Source organism: Crinia signifera, chromosome 1, assembly GCF_055691185.1.
Source record: "Crinia signifera chromosome 1, ASM5569118v1, whole genome shotgun sequence".
NCBI classification, from domain to species: domain Eukaryota; kingdom Metazoa; phylum Chordata; class Amphibia; order Anura; family Myobatrachidae; genus Crinia; species Crinia signifera.
Window position 1 is genome coordinate 10617991 of NC_139217.1, and position 25620 is coordinate 10643610.

The 25620-nt window shown below is 48.2% G+C and overlaps 1 protein-coding gene across 2 annotated transcripts in view; it reads right to left on the reverse strand.

Moving 5' to 3' along the window:
• The window catches only part of LOC146061037 (uncharacterized), a 139926-nt gene that overhangs the window by 80402 nt on the left and 33904 nt on the right, over positions 1–25620 (reverse strand). For both annotated transcript variants that reach the window (XM_083174441.1, XM_083174448.1), the window contains exons 3-8: positions 19626–19740; positions 18871–19032; positions 18509–18707; positions 14873–15060; positions 14641–14792; positions 13876–13976 (exon numbers count right to left, since the gene is read on the reverse strand). In XM_083174441.1, the coding sequence (XP_083030567.1) occupies positions 13876–13976; positions 14641–14792; positions 14873–15060; positions 18509–18707; positions 18871–19032; positions 19626–19740 (917 nt within the window). The remainder of the gene's footprint in view (positions 1–13875; positions 13977–14640; positions 14793–14872; positions 15061–18508; positions 18708–18870; positions 19033–19625; positions 19741–25620) is intronic.

Consider the following 25620-nt stretch of genomic DNA (forward strand, 5'->3'; position numbering starts at 1 on the left):
CCTGTTACGGACCTGCCCCCTCACTAGCCTGTTACGGACCTGCCCCCTCACTAGCCTGTTACGGACCTGCCCCCTCACTAGCCTGTTACGGACCTGCCCCCTCACTAGCCTGTTACGGACCTGCCCCCTCACTAGCCTGTTACGGACCTGCCTCCTCACTAGCCTGTTACGGACCTGCCCCCTCACTAGCCTGTTACGGACCTGTCCCCTCACTAGCCTGTTACAGACCTGCCTTCTCCCCTAGCTGGCCGATTACTGACCTACTGACCTGCCTCCTCACTAGCCTGTTACAGACCTGCCTCCTTACTAACCAGTTACTGCTCTGCTCCCCACTAGCTTGTTACTGCCCTGCCCCTTACCATTCCATTACTGTCCCCCCCCCCATACACTAATCTATTAACCCCCCTCCCCCAATAGCCTATTAGAGTCCTGTAAAAATATCTATCATATCTAATATATATATATATAGTATACAGAGCAGGTATATATATATGTGGGGCTGGCGATTCTGTCGCCAGCCCCCGCAAGCAGCCGGCTCCCGCCAGGGGTGCGTGCGCACGAGACATCTGTGCGCCCCGTGGAATGGAGCTTGCCCTCCCCGTGGCAATGCAATGTGGGACGCGTTATGTATCTTCTCGTGTGGCGAGCGCGAGGGGATGCGGATGACCTTACATGTAATCCGCGTCCGCTCGCCACGCTTCGGGCTCGGTGGCTCACTGCACTCGCCACACTATACAGGGATCCTTGCAGACTACCTGTCTCCAAAGCCACAGGGGGTCTCCATATGGCTCTGAGACACGTTCTAAGAGCAGGATTGAAATCCTACCAATCAGGGCACTCTGCGAGGTCACCAGGTGAGAAGAGCATCCTGGGAGTTTCGGCAGTTTTCAAGAGGTCTCGCACAAGGTTTTGGGAGTTGGTTGAGTTTGAGAAACTGCAGAGGACAGGCGGCTGCCAGGCACCAAGCCTGTCCGCCTGGTGCTGGTAGATGGGAACGCAGCCAAAGCTATTGCCCCCACAAGAGCAATCACAGGTGCCTGGCTTAAGTGTGCCAGCTGGAGCTGGGTGACTTTTCCAGGGTGCCCTACTCCCAGGAGTAGTGATTGGCGCAGGCCGAGATCAGCAGGACGACATCATTATCATCATCATCATCATCATCTCCCTCCCAGCGACCAACATCCAGTAGACGCAAGTATTCCCTGAGGTGGATATTCCCGGTATAGGGGCAGGGGTTCTTGCTTTGTGTGGTTCTAGTCATATTGGTCTATCCATAACTGTGTTCTATGTTAATGCTTCCTGTATATATATATATATATATATATATATATATATATATATATATATATATATATATATATATATATATATATATATGTACATAGTGTGGTTCTAGTCATATTGGTCTATCCATAACTGTGTTCTATGTTAATGCTACCTGTATATATATGTACATAGTGTGGTTCTAGTCATATTGGTCTATCCATAACTGTGTTCTATGTTAATGCTTCCTGTATATATATATGTACATAGTGTGGTTCTAGTCATATTGGTCTATCCATAACGGTGTTCTATGTTAATGCTTCCTGTATATATATATATGTACATAGTGTGGTTCTAGTCATATTGGTCTATCCATAACTGTGTTCTATGTTAATGCTACCTGTATATATATGTACATAGTGTGGTTCTAGTCATATTGGTCTATCCATAACTGTGTTCTATGTTAATGCTTCCTGTATATATATGTACATAGTGTGGTTCTAGTCATATTGGTCTATCCATAACGGTGTTCTATGTTAATGCTTCCTGTATATATATATATATGTACATAGTGTGGTTACGGTTTACATGTTTGATTTAGTCTTTATGTAATAAAGGTGCCGTTGTACCTTGCTATTGTGGTCTTTCTGTGCGATCTTTGGTACTCGGGAGGGAATTGGGGCCCATGCGGGAAGCATAAGTCGCTCGGTGCAGCTGCATGACCCCGGGATCCTCACACAGTTGCTCCCTAGGGATTTAGGGAGGCTATCTAGAGCAAACCAGTGTCTAGCTAGCCACAGCTGAAGACTCCTGGCTCATTCCTGCTCCCTTGCCTGTTAGTCCTTGTCGATCCTGGAATCTTCTTATCCAATCACAGCCTCTCCAGTCCAGACCTGTCAGCGTTCCCGGGCCCAGCCTATCCACCTGCTGAGTGTCGCCAGTACCTCACAGTGGTCCGCCACCACTCCGCCAGCTGGGTCAATCGGGCCCCTGTACCATCCTCATCCACTCTTTGCAGCCATCACCTCAGTCACACTTCATCTCAATTAGGGGCAGATGTATCATAGCAGCGCTTATCGCGCCGCTATAATACTTCCTGCTTCGCCTCATTAGCGAGGAGGGGAGACCGACAAGACGTATTAACATCTTGTCTGCCGAAGCAGGAGAGCGCCAACTCCCCCCTCCGGCGATGTCCCCTCCTGGAGATAGCTCATTAGTTTACACTGATGCGCTGTCTCCTGTCCCCCGGCCGGCTGCACTGGGCATGCGCGGGATCTCGCTACTCACGCGAGATCCCCAGCGCAGCTGACAGCAGGGACAGCGCTGTCCCTGCTGTTTAGATAGGGCTTCGCCAGCCTGATGCTGGCGAAGCCAAAAACGGCAGCGTGCGGAACAGTCAGCGATGCTGACCGTTCATAAATTCGGCCTGCTATCATTTAGATAGCAGCGCCGATATGTCCTGTACCGCACGCTGGCTCCATCATACATGGGGGAGAAGCGGTATCAGTGCACATAACGTGCGCTGATACCCCTTCTCCCCCATAACGACCCTTCATACATCTGCCCCTTTGTTTCTTCCGTTTAGTCTTCAGTCCTACCGTCATCTCAACTTCCTTACAGTAACCTGTCCGTCCTGCCACAAGTACTGTCTCTACCAGCATCTCTCCACCTACTTCCCAGAGACTCCTCCCTAACTATACGCCCAGGGGCGTGGTCTTCAGTTATAAGACTCTCAGTTTATCTTCGGCTCTAAGAGGTATTAGAGCACTATTGCTTTGCCAGTTTGTTTCTTTTTTTTTTCCATCAATAAATTTTTATTAACACAAGTTTTTATATGGGGTACAGAAATGAAGAGGGGGGGGGGGGTATTTTAGACATAACAAACACAGTATGTCGCTACACAGAGCGAGCTGTACAGAGGTATATCAACACAAAATCAATTATACCGTAAACCAAGGGTTAACAGCCCTAAATAGGGACTTGGGGGGAGGGAGGGTCTGAATCAGGGGGTTCGTTCAGACTAAGGGTAGCTGATTGACCAGGCACGATTGGGGGAAAGAATCTAGAGCCCTCCCTCACAGTTGTGTAAGTGAACCAGGGAGCCCACTTTGAGTGGGGCGAGGAGGGTTTGGGAGAGTAGGGTTGAAAGCGTTTGGAGAAGTGAGAGTTATACCAGTGTGCTACCTGCAGATAGTGGAGGTACTCGTGAGGAGGAAGAGAGTATGTTTCCTGGAGGAAAGAGAAGGAGAGGATTTTGTTAGCGTCTACTACATCCCCCAGGGAAGTGATCCCACTATGTTTCCAGAGGGACAGGTTGAGGTTGGGAATTAGCCTAGACACGGTAGTAATAGGGAGAGTATTGATAAGGGAAGATGAGGCGCGTAGGGAGGTAAGTAATTGGTCCCATGCATATAAAGTAGCGGAAGTCATTGGAAGAAGGGAGGGTAATGGGGGTCTGATGTGTTTAGGAATCTTAAGGAGGTCACAGAGAGGAATATTAGGGGAGTGATATTGTTCAATATCCACCCAGGTCCTAGGTGAGGGGCTTTCAAAATAATGTTAAGATGGGGCAAGGGGACAGGCTGTTTGGTATTGAAACAAGTCTGGGAGGTCCAGTCCTCCGAATGCCCTTGGAATTGACATTTTGGAGCGGGCAATAGCGGGGGTTTTAGATGACCAAATGTACTTCGTCAGAATAGAGGTAGCTTGTTGCATGGACTTCTTAGGGAAAATATAGGGGATGGTGCGAAACAGGTACATTAGTTTGGGCAGGAGCGACATCTTAAATGCTGCCATCCTACCCATCCATGAAATTTCGTATGCCGACCATGATCTGGTTAGTGATGCAAGGGAGGTTAGAAGGGGGGCGAGGTTAGCATCAAATACAGATGTCATGTTAGAAGGGATGTGGATGCCTAAATATTTTATAGAGGTGGCCTGCCAATTGTAGGTATATGTGGTTTTCAGTAAGGGAAGGTGGTCTGTAAGGTTAATCGGTAATGCGTCAGTCTTGGATGTATTGAGCTTGTAGTAGGATGCAGCGCTATAAGAGTCTAATGTCTCGTGGATGTGTGGGAGTGTATGAATAGGGTCTGTCACAAATAGTAGCACGTCGTCCGCAAAGAGGCTTAGTTTATGGTTGGTGGGGCCCACTCGAAGACCAGGTATGTTGGGGTTGTTACGGATGGACATAGCTAATGGTTCAATGGAAAGGACGAATATTAGGGGTGAGAGTGGGCATCCCTGTCTTGTGCCATTGGTGATATAAAAGGGGGAGGAGAGGAAGCCATTACTGAACACCCGGGCCGAGGGGGAGCTATATAATGACATGATTGATGTCAATATCCGATCCTTAAAACCAAAGCAAGATAGAACTTCCCGCATGTATTGCCAGTTGGTCGGTCGAATGCCTTTTCGGCATCGAGTGAGATGAGGAGAAGATCTTGATCTGCAGACAATGAATCTATTAAGTTAAATACTCTCCGTGTATTGTCCGGGGCTTGACGTCCTGGGACAAACCCCGTCTGGTCCGGGTGTACCAGCGAGGGTAAGTAGGGATTAATTCGGGATGCTATTAATTTGGCAAAGATTTTGATGTCACTATTCAACAGGGCTATTGGACGGTAGTTTTGGCACAAGGCTGGGTTCTTACCTGGTTTCGGGATGGTAACAATTCTGGCCTCTAACAGTTCTGGGGGGGTGTGCCCTACCGAGGAGATTTCGTTGAACAGGTCTGTGAGGTAGGGGGAGAGCACGTCACTAAAGGACTTGTAAAAGTCTGTAATGAACCCATCTGGTCCAGGTGCTTTGTTGCGTGGGAGTGACTTTATGACCGACTGGACCTCCAGCTGGGACCATGGGGTATTTAAAAGGTCAAGTTGTTCCTGGGAAAGTGAAGGGAAGTGTAGGTTTTCTAGGAAACTATGGATAGAGGTGGAGGTGGGCTGTGGTGTGGAAGTGTCCATGGAGAGATTTTATAGTTTGGAGTAGTAGTCAGCGAACTGGTTAGCAATGTCTTTAGGATTTTGGATTTTCTCTTTGTTAGGGGAGGTGATATATTTTTTTCGGTTTCTAGCATGTTGGACACGCAGTTTCCGGGCTAACATTCTGCCCAACCTGTTGCTAGCTAGATAGAACCTGTGCCTTATTCTATTTAAAGCCGATTGAGTGCGGGCAAGGAGCATTTTCTGGAGGTGACTTCGTACTGAGGCCAGCTCCGCCTTTAGGGAGTTAGAGGGGGCCGACTTATTTCTAGTGTCAAGGTCAAGTAGTTTGGACTCTAAGGCTTTTTGGGTTGCGATGGCCTTACGCTTCAGAGTTGCTCCAGCCTGGATAGCAGCCCCTCTGGTAACCGCTTTGAAAGCGCACCAGTGATTGGTCACCGAGGTGTCTGTCGCTTTATTGTTGGACATACGTATATGATTCTATTGTTTTTAGAATGGTACTTTTGGCTGAAGGGTCTGTTAGTAGGTGGGGAAACAAACGCCAAGACCTAGGGGGAATTCTAGAGGACAGAAAGTTCCAATGCCACACCACGGGGGCATGGTCCGACCACGTTATGGGGAGGATATCAACTCCTGCAGAGTGTTGGAGGGACCACTTATCACAGAGAATATAGTCAATTCTCGAGTAAGTGTTGTGAACTTGGGAGTGGAAGGTATATTCCCGCCCTGTGGGGTACGTTGTTCTCCAAGTGTCATACAAGTCGAATTCTAAAAGTAGGTTACGAAGGGCTAACGATTGGTTGTCTGAGTGGGATTGATGGCTGGAGGGAAGGAGGGATTTATCCAGTCGGGGGTCAAGTGCCAGGTTAACGTCTCCCAATAGTATCAGAGAGCCTTTTGTGATTTTTTGTACGAGAGTAAAGAGCTTGCGGAGGAAGGCCACTTGATTTGTGTTGGGGGCGTAGACAGAGACGATCGTAGTCAGCCTGTCCTCTAATAGGCCAGTTATGATCAAATACCTGCCATTTTTGTCAGCGGTCTGGGAGTGAAATATGAAGGGGGTTTGTCGGTTAAAGAGAATGGCAACACCATTGCGTTTAAAAGGACCATTGGCGTAAAAGGCGGTCGGGTAGTTGGAGTCCCTAAATGTGGGGGGATGAGGCGAGGCAAAATGCGTCTCTTGGATGGCCACTATGTCCGCCTTCTGTTTGTGGAAATATGTCAAGGCCATCCTGCGCTTATGGGGAGAGTTCAGACCTTTAACATTTAAGGAAATCAACTTAGGCATGGCGGGGCATTATAAAATGCAGGGAGTTCTAAATGCATCCATGAAAGGGTAAGCGAGAGAGGGGGTAAGATGGAAGGTATGCAGTCTATGGGGGGAAGGTGGAGAGGGGGGGGGGAGTACAGAGTAAAGATAGGAGAGGTATAGGGAAAGGTAAAACAGAAAGGTCCATACACTAGGACCCGCATGACTACTGCAGGGGAAAAAGGAGGAGTTTTCATGCAGTAGTATACAGAGAGGTTGGGGTGGTGGCCTGGCATCTCCGGGAAGAGGACAGGGGACTAGGCCACCCCTCCAGTAAAGACTTGTTAACTAAACAGAACATTATATATAACAGTCCGTCTGAGGAACCCAGGAGGAAAAGCAACATAGAGACACGTTATAACAGTAAATACATCTAACTAAGGTTACGAAAGGAGAAAAGGAGAACCCCATCCAGTGGGGAGCTATAATCTATGAAGAGAACCGAAACCTTAAACACGCTAACAGTGTGCTGCTACAAACAGTGAGCAGCGCGGACCCAATGCCTAAAGGCCTGCACCAGTAGTAGGTGATAAAAACTGATACTTATCGCTAAAGCCTCGACCCACAGTGGGGAGGTGGTGGAGGTCTGATGGCATGGGTAACAGATATTAGGTAGGAATGACTGTATATGAGCAACGGACATCAGGTGTCGGCCCATTCCGGGCGAAGGGGTTGTGGGCGCTGTTGCCCCTGGGGTACAGTGGTGGAAATGTCCCATTCTTGCAGAAGCTTCATTCCGGCATCTAGGGATGATACAGTATATGTGGTGTCTTCATGGGTGATGATCAACTTCACCGGGAACCCCCAGCGGTACCGGATCTCATGATTGCGGAGTGCCTGGGTGATAGGGGCAAACGCCCTCCTGCTAGCTAGGGTTGCAGGGAAGAAGTCTTGGGACACTTGGAGGCCAACAAGTGTGTCCTTTGTTTTTGCATCGCGGGCTGCCTTCAGTAGACGCTCTTTTACTGTAAAGAAGTGGACCCGGAGGAGGGTATCCTTAGGCAGGTCGGCCGAGATCGCTTTGGGTCTTGGTAGACAGTGGATACGATCAATTAGGAGATCTTTGGGGTCAGCGGAGGGAAGGAGTCGACGGAACAGTGCTGTGGCATAGCCTTCAAGCTCAGCGTTGGTCACCGACTCTGGGATGCCTCTGATCTTAATATTGTTCCGCCTGGATCTGTCCTCCAGATCGGCCATTTTGGATTTGAACTGCTCCATCTCGAGTTGCTGGCGGTCATACGATGACACCAAGACATTGTGAGATGTGACCAGTTCCTCTATTTTCCTCTCTAATTGGTCTGTTCTGTCGCCAATCGCGACTAATTCAGTTTTTACCTCACGGATGGCCATCTTAAGATCTTTGGCCAACTCGGCCTGAAATGCCGAGAAGACCTGGCAGAGGGACTTCACTGTCACCGGTTCATTGGATTCAGCCTCTATGCCCGCTATCCCAGAGGGGGGACTGTACTCTGCTTTTACACTCGGGGGGGCGAACACTTGTTTCAGGGGGCTTGATTGTAGTAGAGGGGCCTGTGAGGGTTTCCCAGCAGGCATATTGATCTTGGTAGGGGCCCCCTCCTTGGGCTTCTTTGGGGGCATGGTGGAAACAGGCACTTTTTATAGCGGTGGGTAGAGAATGGGGATCAGGCACTCCAGGGGTTCATGCAGTAGATGCAGGTTCACATAGGGGAGCAGATTATAGTCGTCACGGAGTGGCAGCCATGAAGTGTTGGCGATCACATTAGGCCCCGCTGGTAGGCTTTAGCGTGGGAGACCTGAGGAGGGGGAGCAGTGGGGGGGATAACCCAGGCGGCACCCAGACAGCTGGTGTCCCCGGGGGGGGAAAGAGTCGCCTCTATACCCAGCGGGGTGGGGACATGGGGCCCGGAGCACAGTAGGGATGGAGCGGGGCTGTGCACCGCAGGCCAGGCAGAGGAGGGTGTGCGGTGGGCAAGTGAGGGCTCTAGTAGGTGGTAGTGGTTTGGGGGCCGCAGCTGCCAGTGACCACAGGCTGTGATGGGAGTCCGCAGGGAAGATGGCGGCGGCCACGAGTAAGGCCCAGCGATGGCCGGGTCCGGCCACAGCCAGCGCTGGGGTGAGAGCAAGCAGGAGCCCCACCTCAGTAGAGATAACTCACCACCCGGGACGACCTCAGGGGATCTGTGCTTGCTGCGGCGGGTGTTGGCTCCCTGCGTCTGCCTCCGGTGCCGAGACGCGCACCGAGCGGGTGGTGGGATGTCAGAGCTTCACGCCGACGGGCGGCCGGTAGTGGCGCTGACTGGCTGGGGGGAGAGGAGGGCAACTACCTTGGCAGCCGCGACCCCCTCGTCCAGCTCCGTGGCGACGCACCGTCCCCGGCTCCAAACTCAAGGCCCCGGCTCCAGATCTCGGACCAGGCCGCAACCCGCAGCAGCACTTAAAAGTGCTGCCCGGCTCCGCAACCTCGGACCGAGGCCGGCAGGGGCACAGGGGTGACGGGTAGCAGGTGAGAGGGGAGTCCGGAGCGGGCAGAAAAGGCACTGTGGGGTAAAAAAACTCCAGGTATAGCGGGAGCTCCGGGCAGACACGTCCACTCTGCAAGCGCGCCAGGCCACGCCCCCCGCCAGTTTGTTTCTTAAAGGGACGCTACCTTATTTGTGTTTTCTTATGAAACCTTCTATCATTAAACCAGCAGGATGTAACCTTACCTCTGTGAGTCTTAGAGTGGTTCCTGAGCACCACACGAACCCTCCCAGTCCTCCATTAGTGACACAAGGCAGCCGTGGGGCTACACTATTAGCGTAGCTTCAAACGAAGCATAAGCTGCCGCCATGAAACTACAAAAGAACCCAATATTTTAACAAACTGGTTGATAATTTTTTGTGATAGCGCTCCACTTTTTCAATATATATATATATATATATATATATATATATATATATATATATATATATATATATATATATATATATATATAGGAAGATAGGGCAACAGGGCGGCACTCCACAGGCAAAGTCAGTTAGGTGCAAGGTCCATAAGAGAAATGCAAATACACTTACCCCCCCAGGATGAAGGAGTTCAGACCAGCACTCAGTAACGTAGTGAAGAAAAACAAAGGTTTATTCCAGGTACATCAGAAACAAACAACAGCTGCTGTTTGTTTCTGATGTACCTGGAATAAACCTTTGTTTTTCTTCACTACGTTACTGAGTGCTGGTCTGAACTCCTTCATCCTGGGGGGGTAAGTGTATATATATATATATATATATATATATATATATATATATACAAACGATTAGGCAATAAGGCGTCACTCGGGGTTTTTTTCAAGTGAAAAAAGTCAGGTTTATTCCGACATGTTTCGGGCTGCTTTGCCCGTCCTCAGGACAGGGGGTTAGCACTCCAACGAGCCCCAGCAGGGTAGTTGCTTGATATAGAAGTACCATAGATCCGGTGCCTTCCGAATCGTGAGAGACCAGCGGGGGCCTCTCAGATACAATAGTCAGGATGGGGAGCGGCGGCACTCAGATAGAAGAAACACACGGACAGGCGGTGTTTAGACCAACGTTTCAAAACCCAGCGGGTTTTTTTATCAAGGTATAGTGTTCTCACACTATACCTTGATAAAAAAAACCGCTGGGTTTTGAAACGTTGGTCTAAACACCGCCTGTCCGTGTGTTTCTTCTATCTGAGTGCCGCCGCTCCCCATCCTGACATATATATATATATATATATATATACCAGAGAAATACCGCACTCTCACTATGTAGTAGACAACTTGAGGGGTGTTCAGAAAGAGGGAAACATGTATCACATGATCCTCGAATATATTCCAATGTTCCCTCCCCACAGTAGCGGGGGGGGGAAAGATGAACACTCTCCTTATGAACAATAAAGTCACTGATTCCGTGTAAAAGGTTAATTCCCAGCTTGCTCCGACGTTTCGGTCCTTGCCCAGACCTTTATCAAGGAGCTTTAGAGATGAGACATCAGCGTTCAAATGAGGCTTTAACCACAGCCCTGGTGGAATCAGGAGCAGCCACGGCTGCCTCATTTGAACGCTGATGTTTTATTGCTAAAGCTCCTTGATAAAGGTCTGGCCAAGGACCGAAACGTCGGAGCAAGATGGGAATTAACCTGTTACATTAAATGGATTATTGTGATTTTACACGGAATCAGTGACTTTATTGTTCATAAGGAGAGTGTTCATCTTTCCCCCCCCGCCACTGTGGGGAGGGAACATTGGAATAAATATATATATATATATATATATATATATATATATATATATATATATTATTTGAGGAATTGACTATTCCTTTGTGTGAGCTCCTTAACACCTACATCCCCCACCTCCAACACCTACATCCCCCACCTCTGGCACCTACCATTCACCAGCTTTTCTCTGCTCCCCCACTAGCCTGTTACTGCCCTGCCCCCCCCCCCCACTAGCCTGTTACTGCCCTGCCCCCCCCCCACTACCCTGTTACTGCCCTGCCCCCCCCACTAGCCTGTTACTGCCCTGCTCCCCCCACCAGCCTGTTACTGCCCTGCTCCCCCCACTACCCTGTTACTGCCCTGCTCCCCCCACTACCCTGTTACTGCCCTGCTCCCCCCACTAGCCTGTTACTGCCCTGCCCCCCCACTAGCCTGTTACTGCCCTGCCCCACCCCCCTCACTAGCCTGTTACTGCCCTGCCCCCCCCCCCCACTAGCCTGTTACTGCCCTGCCCCCCCACTAGCCTGTTACTGACCTGCCCCCCCACTACCCTGTTACTGCCCTGCCCCCCCCCCACTAGCCTGTTACTGACCTGCCCCCCCACTACCCTGTTACTGCCCTGCCCCCCCCCCCACTACCCTGTTACTGCCCTGCCCCCCCACTACCCTGTTACTGCCCTGCTCCACCCCACTACCCTGTTACTGCCCTGCTCCACCCCACTACCCTGTTACTGCCCTGCTCCCCCCACTACCCTGTTACTGCCCTGCTCCCCCCACTAGCCTGTTACTGCCCTGCCCCCCCCCTCACTAGCCTGTTACTGCCCTGCCCCCCCTCACTAGCCTGTTACTGCCCTGCCCCCCCCACTAGCCTGTTACTACCCTGTCCCCCCCACTAGCCTGATACTGACCTGCCCCCCCCCCCCACTAGCCTGTTACTGACCTGCTCCCCCACTAGCCTGTTACTGCCCTGCTCCCCCACTACCCTGTTACTGCCCTGCCCCCCCACTGCCCTGTTACTGCCCTGCCCCCCCCACTACCCTGTTACTGCCCCCCCCCCACTACCCTGTTACTGCCCTGCCCCCCCCCCCACTACCCTGTTACTGCCCAGCCCCCCCCCCACTACCCTGTTACTGCCCTGCCCCCCCCCATTACCCTGTTACTGCCCTAACCCCCCCCCCCACTAGCCTATTACTGACCTGCCCCCCACTAGCCTGTTACTGTCCTGCTCCCCCACTCAGATCCGGCACTAGCCTAAATGATGCCCTAGGCTAGATTTTGGCCGGTGCCCCTAGCACCGCCACTAGTTCCGCCTCTGACCCTGCTCCCCTTTCCCAGCACCCCTCATCATAGCGGTCATCATGTTGGTGCTCCTACCCGCAATAATTTAAATAGAAACAGTGCACACATTAGGTGCGTGACCCAAACAGGGGTGTGTTCTTGCTGGGAAGGGGCATGGCCACACAATAGTACCCCCAATTCAAATTGTGCCACACATTAGTGCCACTTTATTCACATTATATCATGTGATGGTGTCCCTTATTCATGTTACATCACACTGTAGTACCACTTTACCTTATGTACATTACTCCTCACATTATACCCTTAGAAAAAAATCCTGAGAAAATATTGTATTTTAAGCACCCTCCATGGCCACACTGCAACCCAGCACAAAGCAGTGTGTACTGGGCAGAGGAGAAGAGCTGCAGCTGCTGCTGTCACTTAAGGGGAGGGGGCCCGGGGCCCCCACTGGGCCCTTCCATCAGACTTTGGCCTGAGTAATTTGGACCCCCTACCCCTTTCTCTCGGTACCCCTGATAATACCACACAGTAATGCCCCTTACACATGACCCACATTATTAATGTCCATAATGCCCCTTACACATTATGCCAACCTTTATTAATGCCCTTCATACACATAATGACACACATAACGCCCCTTACACATATGTTGCACATTATTAATGCACTTATACACATGACACGCATAATGCCTGTTACACATATGTTGCACATTATTAATGCATTTATACATGACACACATAATGCCTGTTACACATGTTGCACATTATTAATGCATTTATACATGACACACATAATGCCTGTTACACATATGTTGCACATTATTAATGCCCTTATACACATGACACACATAATGCCTGTTACACATATGTCGCACATTATTAATGCATTTATACATGACACACATAATGCCCCTTACACATATGCCGAACAGTATTGCACAACCAACCCACCCGCAGACAGCACTCGCACAGCCGCTAACACTGTGACCTCTGCTTGGATACAGATGTTTCCTCATACATCTTGCCTCAATAAGCCATGCAGCTCCTGGCCAGTTCTGCTAATGTTTGGCACACACAAGGAGCTTCCGATGATTAAAATGATATGCGGCATGCCTATATTCTGTGTGCGACTGTGGCTGTACCTGCATACGGAATGCTATGTTACAGTGATTTCCATTAATACACTATTGCATATGCAGATACAGCCTCACTCACACACAGAATATAGGCATGCTGCGTATCAGTTTAATCAGCAGAAGCTGCTGGTGCCCCTAGGCAATTGCCTAGTTTGCCTATGCCTAAGGCCAGCTTTGCCCCCACTAGCCGGTTACTGGCCTGCCCCTCACCATTCTATTACTATCCTGCCCACCACACACACTAGTCTATTAACCCCCCTAATAGCCTAGTCGAGTCCTGCCCCCCCCCCCCCCCCCCCCCTCTATTAATGACCTGCCCTCTACGCCTCCCCATTTTCCCATACTACCCTATAATTGTCCTGGTACCTCTGTCATTAGTCTATTATGCCCCCCACTAGCCTATTTCTGTCCTGCTCCCCCCCCCAACCTTTTACAGTCCTATGATTGGCCTGCCTTCTACGCCTCCCCATCACTGCGCTATTACTGTACTGATCTCTCCCTAACAACCGGACACCTCTATTTCTCACTATCCAATCACTAACTGAACATGCCCCATAGCCTCACATGCTGCCGCACCACACTCTATGGCCACAGCAGTGACATCTGACCTGAATGGAGGGTGGTAATTAGCAGAGGGTTGTTCCGACTCATGAAATAGCCAGGAGATGCCACTTGTAGAAGACCAGCACCCAGTCACCTGCTATCACTACAAATACCCAGCCAGTGTACCTGAAGAGGGACTTCCTTGCTCCGAAGATCTGGATGGTAGCAGCCGTCATCTTTGCGAGTTCTCTCAAGCTTCCTGCATTACAAATAAGACGGGCACCAATCTGTGGATGGAAGGACAGTGATCAGTGGACAAGTACACCTGGATGGGCCACGCAGATGGCACAGATCAGCAGTGGAAGGCTCTCAGCAGCTGTCTCAGAGGATTGACAGATTTACCGATACATCATGTCTGAGGGGCCACAAGGTGGCGCTCCAGCAATGTAAGCACAAAGCAAATCAGCAGATCACAGATTCTCTCCATTTACAACATACAGTAGATCGGGGGTGGGAAACGGTGGTATTGTCGACCACACTTAGGTCGACAGGCAACAAGGTCGACAGGTGTCTAGGTGGACATGGATGAAGGTCGACAAGAGTCTAGGTCGACATGGTTCTAGGCCGACATGTTTTTTTACTGCTTTTTGAGCCGACATGCGGTATTTCATACCCTGCCATCCACTAGGGCGTGGTGGGAGAATAAAATAGTAGGCACCTTGCCTGAAGCATTGTGAGCAAAGCGAGCGTTGCGAGGGGCTGCGGTTGACTTCCAACTGCGTCCATGTCAACTTCCAACTGCGTCCATGTCGACCTTGCAACCTAACTCTTGTCGACCTAGACCCATGTTGACTTTGTCCCATGTTGACCCAACAGTGTCGACCTAATGACTGTTGACCTAAGTGGGGTCGACAATACGATCCACACCCATCGGGGGGCGGAGGAACATACCACTTCTCCAATGAGTGCAGTCAGGCAGGGGGCCCCTTGGCTCATCTGTGAGTGCAGATCTTCCTGCACCCTCTTCCGCGTCCTGTACCATGACATGATTTGCCCGGCGAAGCTCTTAGTTTTGTGGAGGTCATTGGGCCTTAGGTCCATGCCTGGACAAGAAGGGGAACAGCCAGTAAGAGGCCAATGCCGTATAAGCAGAGACAGCTCTCATCACTGAAGATGTACATACCACAAGACGCTCGAGAGGCGTCCAGGATTGCCTGGGCCTTGGCACGATCCAAGACAATCTTCTCCATGTCTCCCAGCCTCTCCTCAGACAGCCCCTTGCGGTTCCCGAAGAACCTCACCATACAGCAGTACGTGTAGTTTTCGGACACAATATCTTTAAGCTCTGGGAAGTGTTGCCCGTACCACGTTCTGTAGGAGTGAGAGAAGAGGACGGCATTCTCAGATCTCATATGGGGGAGCACGAGAGCTACAGGTGGGTTGCTCAGGGGAAACAAATGAACCGGCACTTATTATACAAATGGACGGATTAAGAGTAACTTCAACCTTAACTTAAAATCTCCAGTAAAGACCTCACTTTATTCATTGAGATCTAGTGGGCAAATATCTAGAATATATGGTGAACTTAATAATCGTATTAATCTGCAGCTGTTTGACCCACTTAAAAGCAAATGGGAATTAAATCTGGGGGATATTTCTATAGGACAATGGTCTCAAATATTGAGCTCTACGAAATATACTACTCCTTGTGCCCGGTATCAGCAGATACATTTTTATGTTACACACAGGGTTTATCGTACCCCTATATTTCTAAGGAAAAATTAAAACCGCACTCCTCCTGTGCTAAATGTGGACTGGAAGGAGCTGATTTTTGGCACATGCTATGGATATGCCCACCAATATATGCATTTTGGTCGAAGGTATGGAGAGATATAATATCTACAGAATTAACCCTACCTAAAATGACAGCCAGGTTATGCATATTTGGGTTAGATTTGGAAGAGTCACACTCTTCAGCAGTCTATCAATATGTTCTCTGTCTGACAACCCTGGCTAAAGTTCTCATAGCCAGGAAATGGATGGCCCCTGAATCTCCAAATATCTATCATTGGACGGCGTTGGTCAACGAGGTATCAGGACACGAGAGGGTTATGTACAAGAGCAGAGGCTCATATCAGAGTTATGTAAAAAAGAAATGGGACAGATGGAATAAGGTCGATGACTGGATTAGATCTTCCTACCACTGAGTTATAAGACTAGATAGTATGAAACTCTGGAAATAAAATCCCATTAAATTAGAATAAGTGGGATGACTTCTGAATAAATGGGGGAAATAAGAAGAAACCATATAGACTGAGAGGTAGGAATAGAACATACAATTATAGAGGGGGCACTCCGTTTCCTTTTTCATTAAATCTGATCTTTTTATCTTTGCAGTTGCAGAGCGGGTAGTGAGGCGGGGTTGTGCTTCATTACTTGCTCTGCATCTTGTGTAATTGGGGACGGTGTGCCCCTTTGTTTATGTTGTGGCGGGTAGCACCTTTTTCCTATTCATACCTCCATAGAATCTGTTGTTCTAAAATATTTCTTGAAGTTGATAGACTAATAACGTGGGAGCCATTTGATAGAAAATGGTGAATAAAATAAAGAAAAGAATACAAATGTTCTAGACAAATTTGCATTAAAGAAAACAAATGTAGACGTATGATGATAAGCCTTAGGGGAGATTTCATTTATTAATTTAATTAGAATTGTATTAAATTGTTTTTTTATTATTATTATTATTATTATGTATCTATGTATGTATTATGAGTGTATTATGTGTGATTTATATTTTTGATTTGATTAGATCCTATTGCATGTCTACTCCTGTTGAAGTGGCATCAATTCCTTTTAGAGACTAACGAAGAGATATATGAACAGAGAGGGGAAGGACAAGAGGGAACGGTAAATCCTAGAAGAATTAAGGAGACTATGGTAAACTTACACAGCTTTCACTTACATAAAGTATAACATTAGAAATAACCATGCACAAGAAACTCACTAGAACTAAGGGCCTTATTCTGATCTGAGCTCAGTACAAATTTGTTCTTAAAATGGGCAAAACCATGTTCACTACAGGTGGGGCAGATGTAACATGTATAGAGAGAGTTAGGTTTGTGTGAGTTATTTTGTTTCTGTGCAGGGTAAATACTGGATGCATTATTTTTACACTGCAATTTAGATTTCAGTTTCAGCACACCCCACCCAAATGTAATTCTCTTTGCACAGGTTACATCTGCTCCACCTGCAGTGCACATGGTTTTGCCCATTTTAAGAACAAATTTGTACTGAGCTCAGATCAGAATAAGGCCACAAGAGAGAGACACTTTTTTATTTTATTTTTATTTTTTTTCTCTTTCTCCACTATTTTTAACAAATCACACAGATAATAAATCGGCTTAAATTCACTTTACATTTTATTTTATTTTTTCTTTATCCTTAGTTCACAAACACAAGATATGTTGTCAATACAATCAAATAAGACTCATATAAAGTCCCTATTAAACACAATGCACACCACAAATAAAAGAGATCACATAATCACCCATGCACAAGTTTACCAAAGGGAATGAGTAAATTAATACTAACCAAACCCTTAAGGATAAGGTTAAATTATATGAAAGCTGTCTCTGTCTAGAGTTGGTGCCACTGGGTAAATATTTCAATGAAATATTATAAATCTGAGCGTGTAATATTATCTATTCTGTATAAATGTCTGCATGTTAAAGAAACAATAAAAAAATGATTGAATTAAAAAAAAAAAGTAGCTTCAACCCTCTGCAGGCCCTGATCATTAGTACAACTTCAAAAACACCCTAAACCAAAAAGGTGCCCAATATAGTTAATAGACCCGCTAAACAAAAACTGGAGGGGGAGGGGGGGAACACAAGGTACTGTAGGCCACATGAAATAAGAGAATCTGTTTTCTCTTTCTTCAAACAAGGAAATACCGGACCATGGGACAGCCAAAAGCTGTAAACCGGTTAACCAAACCTTCCATCCAAAATTAGCATCATTTGATGCAAAAAAAGAGAAACTAGCTAAATTTGGTGAAGAGGTGAACAGAGGAAAAGGCCCACGTGGCCGCACATCTGCTCCACAGACGCCCCATGATAACACAGCAGGGGAAGCACTCACCGCCCTTGTAGAGTGTGCTCTAGAGTCGGTCATCCAACACTGAAGGAAGTCAGGGGGATAACAGAGCGAATACACCAACCTACAGGCATGGTCAGTGTGAGAACACTGGCATACAGATGCAGCCAGGCTCATCTGTCCTACATATGGCGGTTGGCGTGTCGCAGAGTGGCGAAGCATCGCACAACCCGGCTAGTGTGGCGCATGGTGTTGCCAGGGAGTGTACATCCACTAGATGTCGATTTTGAAAATCACTGCCTGAGGTCTCCAATGAAATACAGTACTGTTATATAGTCCAAGCACTACTGTACCGGTTTGCCTCTTCTCCTCTGGCTCACTTCTCCTCCCTTATCACTGCTTCAAACATCTGCCCCTGAGATAGCCATGTGCAGCCACCCACAAGGATACTACAAGGTACTGAATTCCAAAGGGGTGAAAATGGGTAAAATGTGCTGCCCAGCAAACCTTGGGTTGGTTAACATCGGGAAGGTTTCTGGAGCTGTGTTGTGGATGGAGATATCACTACTCTACCTTCTATATAGACAGCAGGAAGGACAACACTGGCTGTGGTAAGCAATGGAAGGATGGTAAAATGGCTGACCAGTGGTCTGGTTATGAGATTAGGTTGGTTTCAGGGACTGTGGTCCACCATCACTACAACCACCTATGGAAATGTCCTCACCTCAGCTTTATGGATAAAGTATTTATGTCCTTGTCCAACTTGTCCAGACAACGGATAGACTGTTTGATCAAGTTGTCCTTTTCGTTCATATTGACATGGACTTTGGCTACGCTGGAACTGTGGCCTGAACCAGGATTTGCGTTCGAGGTTGACTGAGCAGTGACTTCATTCTCCAGGTTGCCATAGTATAACCAGATTCCTGTACAGAAAGAAAACTACGGTAATTGAGGTCATGTGGGGTTCAGAATACAAAACATACCAACCATCAGTATCACGGAGCTTCAGACCTTCTCAACCCCATCTAGAAACCACGAGAACCAGAGTAGTCTGGCACTATCCCAGCTATGTGCCCGGTAACTCACCTTTCATGAGCTTGGCCACCAAACCGCCCGTCTGGCATGCAATATTCAGCTCCTCCTGGATGGCATCTCCGATCTTACTGTGATTCACACCAAGCAAAGCCTTCTGCCTCTCAGCTGGCATGTTGGTTTCCAGGAACAGCTTCAGGTCCTTATGAAGGACACCTGTGTAAGACACATCGACATACGCAAGTCAAAGTACATACAAAGAACAGAAGACAACTGCAAATCCACACATCATATGTACTGATAGAGTCCATCCGTACCAGTGCCTGTTATTCTAGAGGTTATAGTACAGAGGGCCCAGCCATCATCACCCCCAGGATTGAGATGGCCCTGGAATTAACTACTGTATACTCTAATCTGGGGTGTCCACGGAACAATATTCTATTTTAAGAGCCAGTTTCACTGAATATCAGTAATAGGTGCCCAGAATCTCTATGGAGACACCAAAGGGCAGATTTAGGAAGTATAACTGTATGGTACAGAGACTATAGCTAATTGTATGGCGTACATATGGAGATCCACCATGTTATACACCCAGAGAAGCCTGTAGAGGGGGCAGAGTTTGAGAACCAGACAGGTCATACAGTATATACTGTAGGTCACATGAATGCCCCACACAGGCACCCAGACAAAGTCTGGGGAGGGGATGCGCAGGGCTCAGTAATCAGGGTGACATCACACAGCTCAGGGGATTGACAGATCATTAGACATCACTGCACGCCCCACGTGTAACGCTAACCACCTGACATTACCTTCAGAGATGGCGTTCACATTCTCCAACGCGCTCTGGGTGGACTTGAATGGAGAGAATGCCGCAAGCTTCACAGCGCTGCTGAACTTCCCAATATTCTGCAGAGACTCCTCCACCTGCAGGCAGGACATGGAATTACAGGATCAGGCTCCACTACATGTTATCCCTTTACCATTGGGTATATGCACTTTAAGACTTTACACATGAATTAGGAGTATTAGCGCTAATATACACCCATGAGCCAGAACATTACAAGATCTGATAAGGCAGTTTATGTCCCCTCATGACGCCAAAACAGCTCTGACCCATCGGGATCTTGTATGAAAATACAATAAAGCGCTAGTATCAAGAATGATTGTTTAATGTATTAAACATATAATACATATAAAAACCTAGTGGCCATAATATATTACACATACATAGAATACCAGTCCGCTGAAACTAAAAGCTTGGAGATAAAGGGATTTTTGTAAGAACTTACCGTTCGAATCCCTTTCTCTGATATGGTCCTGGTGACACAGCTCAACACTGGGATGTAGGAGGGTCCGAAGGAGCCAGGCACCTATCCTAAAGCTTTTAGAGGGTAGGCTCCTCCCCTACTGCATCCCAGACTCTTCAGTTCAATCTTTCAAAGCCACTGGAATACATTAACTCAGTACAAACGCCTGCACATATTATATGCACATTTTTCAACAATAACTTTTAACCAAATAACATGAACATCATGAAACTTCTGGCATACTTACTGAGCGTAAGGGAGGGATCGCTGTGTCACCAGGACCATATCAGAGAAAGGGATTGGAACGGTAAGTTCTTACAAAAATCCCTTTTTCTCTTTCAATGGTCCTGGTGACATAGCTCAACACTGGGACGTTCCAGAGCCGGTCCTTTGGGTGGGTACGCTCAGGTCTGCAGCTCTCATCACTGCTCGTCCAAATGATGCGTCCTCCGACGCGAACTCATGGAACCTATAGAATTTGGCAAATGTATGAACAGATGACCAAGTGGCAGCCCTGCAAACCTGCTCAGCTGTTGCCCCATGTCGAACCGCCCAAGAGGTGGCAACCGACCTGGTGGTATGCGCATTAATCCTGGCCGGAACAGGCCTACCAACTTTAGTGTATGCAAACGCTATAACAGAGCGCAACCACCTAGCAATGGTCTGCTTAGATGCAGGCCAACCAATTTTGTGTATGTCATACAACACTAACAAGGTATCAGTCTTTCTGACACTCTTAACTCTGTCCACATAAATGCGTAAGGCACGCACAACATCCAAATTCCTCAATTTGTCCCTTTTTCTCGAACCCTCTGGGGGTTGAAACACAGGCAGAACTATCTCCTGATTTAGATGGAAAGCAGAGACTACTTTAGGTAAAAACTGGGGTACCGTCCGAAGAACCGCCCTATCATCGTGAAATATCAGGAAGGGAGACTTGCATGACAATGCTCCCAACTCTGACACCCTCTTTGCTGATGCCACTGTCAACAAAAATACCAATTTCCATGTAAGAAACTTAAGGTCAGCCGACCTTAATGGTTCAAAAGGTGCCTTCTGAAGGCATTCCAAAACCAGCGATAAGTCCCAGGGTGCTACTGGTTGTTTGTAGGGAGGTTTCAACCGAGACACCCCCTGTAGGAAGGTCTGTACTTCCGGCAATAATGCAATCCTTTTCTGGAAGTAAATGGACAAGGCCGGGATCTGCACCTTTAGAGATTGAAGGCTTAACCCAGAGGAAAAACCATCCTGCAAAAATTCCATCATTTTTGTCAATTTACAACGTGATGTATGTGACTTCCGTCTCTCACACCATCGAATATAGGTCTTCCAGACCCTATAATAATTTGCCAAAGACACTGACTTTCTGGCTTTTATCATGGTGTTAACCACTGCCTCTGAGAATCCTTTATTCCTTAGAATGGCGGTCTCAACAGCCAGGCCGTCAAAATTAATCGAGCTGAATCCAGATGATTGAACGGTCCTTGTCTTAGAAGGTCTAACCTCAGAGGTAGACGCCACGAGTCCACAGACAATCTCTGAAGCCTCGAGTACCAGGACCTCCTTGGCCAAACTGGGGCCACTAAAATCACTGGAATTGCCTGGGCCTGTATCCTTTTCAACACTCTCGCCAGCATTGGAACTGGCGGAAAAACATAAAGAAGATTCCCCTCCCAGGGGATAGTCATGGCATCCACTGCTTCTGCCAGTGGATCCCTCGTCCTGGCATAAAACCTGGGCACCTGATGGTTGAACCTGGATGCCATCAGGTCCACATCCGGAGTTCCCCACTTCAAGGTAATCTGATGAAATATTTGGGGATTTAGGCTCCATTCCCCTTCCTTCAGCTCCTCCCTGCTCAGGAAGTCGGCCTCTATATTCTCCACTCCTGGTATGAATATTGCTGATACTGCTGGAACATTCTGTTCCGCCCACAGGAGGATTCTGGACACCTCCCACATGGCCAGTTTGCTGCGTGTGCCTCCCTGGTGATTCAGATACGCCACAGCTGTGGCGTTGTCGGTCTGAATCCTTAAAGGGAGTCTCTGTAACCTGTCTCCCGCCAGAGAAATCACCTTCCAGATAGCTCTCAGTTCCAAGATGTTGACTGACTCCTCTGGAGTCCACAAGCCCTGCAGACGCAGGTCCAAGACTACTGCCCCCCAGCCCCTGAGACTGGCGTCGGTAGTGACTCCAGGACTGCAGTGACCGACCCCACTGAAGGGAATCCACATCTGTCCACCATTTCAGGGAGGCTTGAGTTTCTGAAGACAGCACTATCTGTTCTGACTTCATGGTCTGTGTGTTTCCTGACCAAGCCGTCAAAATGTTCCACTGGAACACCCGAGAGTGGAACCTGGCAAACTGCAACATCTCGAAAGACGCCACCATCTTCCCCAGCAGCTTGAGACACCTCCACACTGATGTGCTCCGAGAGCTGAGAATCTCCTGGACTAAGGCAACTAGATCCCTGGCCTTTGCCTCCGGTAAAAATACCCGATGTAGATGGGTATCCAGAATGACTCCCAAGAATTGGAGTCTCTGTGACGGCACCAACTGAGACTTTTGTAAGTTTAAAAGCCAGCCGTGAGCCTGCAAAAAACTGATGGCTTCTGCCAAGTGACTCTGCAACCTGTCTGCTGACTCTGCTTTGAACAGCAGGTCGTCCAAATAAGGTATCACTGTGATTCCCCTCAGCCGGAGCACAGCCGCCATTACAGACATTATTTTGGTGAATACCCTTGGTGCTGTGGCCAGACCAAAGGGCAACGCCTGGAACTGTAAGTGCAGGTCTCCTATCGCAAACCTCAACAGGGCCTGATGTTCTGGGTGTATAGGGACATGAAGGTACGCGTCCTGGACATCCATGGACGCCAAAAATTCTCCCTGGTCCAGGCTTAGCAGCATCGACCGTAGAGACTCCATTTTGAAATGGTCTACCCACAAATGGACATTCAGTGACTTTAAATTCAGTATTGGTCTGAAAGACCCGTCTGGTTTGGGTACCAGAAACAGAGTGGAATAAAAGCCTTTCTTCCACTCTGCCCTGGGAACCGGGATTACCACCCCCTCCTCTAACAGAGAGTGAGCTGCTCTTAAGAGAGCTGTACGGAGCCGAGCTTCCTTTGGTAAAGCTGTGGGAATGAATCTTCTCGGACGAAGACCTTTGAAGGGAATTCTGTAGCCCTGGGCTATAATTTCTAACACCCAGGAATCCTGGTCTAGTGAAGCCCATGCTTCCTTGAACTGTGATAGACGACCCCCCACCTTTACCACTGCCGGGCAAATCCCCTGACAGTCATGCGGAGGGTTTGTCCTCTCCCTTGGTGATAGGTTTCTTGTGAAAGGAACCAAATTTTGACTTTGGGGCCTTACCCCTGGAGGACTGAAACTTTCCCCTAAATGACTGTCCTCGAAAGGACGCACCACCTCTAGGGGAGGGCCGAAAGGACGGCCTAAAAGCAGAAAATCTTGATGTCTGCTTGGCTGCGGCGGCAGGCAGGAAGGTACTCTTGCCACCCGTGGCCTGCTTAATAATCTCTTCTAATTCAGATCCAAATAATAGCTTTCCTTTGAACGCTAATGTTTCTAAGGCCTTCTTAGACTCATCTGCCTCCCAGGCCTTAAGCCAGAGTACTCTCCTGGCATTGATAGACACTGTGGAAACTCTGGTCGCCATTTTGAGAGCTTCCTCTTCCGCTTCCAACACATACTCTGCAGCTGCCTTAAGCTTCTCCGCCAGCAACAACACACAAGGATCAGCATGTAAAATGGTGCATAAATCATTGGCCCACTCAATCATGGCCTTTGAGACCCAGGCTGAAGCAATAAGGGGACGTAGGGTGAATCCCACCCCTTCAAATATAGCTTTGAGATTACCCTCCAGCTTTTTGTCCACAGGATCCTTAAAAGCTGCGCACCCTTGCACTGGTAATACAGTAGACTCTGGCATGGGGTACAGACTTAAGAATCTCTTTGGCATCTGCAGCCTTTTATCAGGGGTTTTCCAAGCCCCTTCCAACAATTCTTGTAAACCTTCATCTGAAGGAAATGTAACAGCTTCCTTACGCTGCCGTTTTAAATACACCTTTAGCAGGAGTTTTATCCTCCACTGAAAGTTTTAAAATAGGATTTTAATACCTACCGGTAAATCCTTTTCACTGAATTCAGATGGGGTACTGAGGTCTTATAACCTTGGGGATTAGAGGGTATCCGACAGGAAACAGGCACATAACATTTTCTTCAACCAGGGTGTGCTGGCTCCTCCCCTCTATATCCCCCTACTAGCCAGTTAAGAAACTGTGCCCGAAGGAAGGATAACGTATGTGAGGTAGGAACTAATCATTAAGATAACGTGGTGAGATCTGCACCAGCACACCACAACACACACAACAACTCTCTCAACTAAACGTAGTTAACCCCGTCATTGTGTTACTTAGAAACATAAATGTATTTTTATGGAGCAATTTTGTCACCAAAACTCAGCTGCTCCTAAACAGGTCAACGGACCTATAACTTATCAGAAAGCCAGACTTAGCAATTAGCAAAAGGCAATAACAGGATAACAACCTGTGCAACAGAGCCCCGCACTGAGGCGGGCGCTCAGTACCCCATCTGAATTCAGTGAAAAGGATTTACCGGTAGGTATTAAAATCCTATTTTCACCTTCATTCAGGATGGGGTACTGAGGTCTTATAACCTTGGGGAGGTCCCAAAGCTTCCAGAAAGGGCGGGAACGTGCGGAGCCTGTTGCAACACCGCCTGCCCAAACTGGGTATCATCCCTGGCAACAGTGTCAAACTTGTAAAATTTGACGAAGGTATGTTGACCAGACCAGGTGGCAGCTCTACATAGCTGCAAAGCTGACACACCCCGAGCAGCCACCCAGGATGCTCCTACGGCTCTAGTGGAGTGGGCTCTCACTGATGCCGGCATAGTCAGATGTGCTGACACATATGCTTGCTGTATAGTAGAACAAATCCATCTAGCAATTGATTGCTTCGATGCTGGGCATCCCTTCTTTTGTGCGTCATACAACACAAAAAGACACTCCGTCTTACGGATCCTTGATGTTCTTCTCACGTAGGTCTGCAGGATTCTAGCCACATCAAGTGACTCAGGAATATCCTTATGACCTGAGCAAGAAGGAACCACAATCGGCTGGTTCATATGGAACGCCGAGACCACTTTTGGCAGGAACTGCTGTCTTGTCCGAAGTTCCGCCCTGTCTTGATGGAAAATCAAGTAAGGGCTCTTACAAGAGAGAGCACCAAGCTCAGAAACTCTTCTGGCCGAGGCCAGAGCCAGTAGTGTCACCGTCTTCCAGGTGAGGTATTTTAAATCTATGGAGTCCACTGGTTCAAACCAGGCTGACTGCAGAAACTCCAGGACCACATCTAGGTCCCAGGGCGCCGTTGGCGAAACAAATGGAGGCTGTATCCTTAAGACTCCTTGTAGAAAAGTCTGGACTTCAGGGTAGACCGCCAACTTTTTCTGA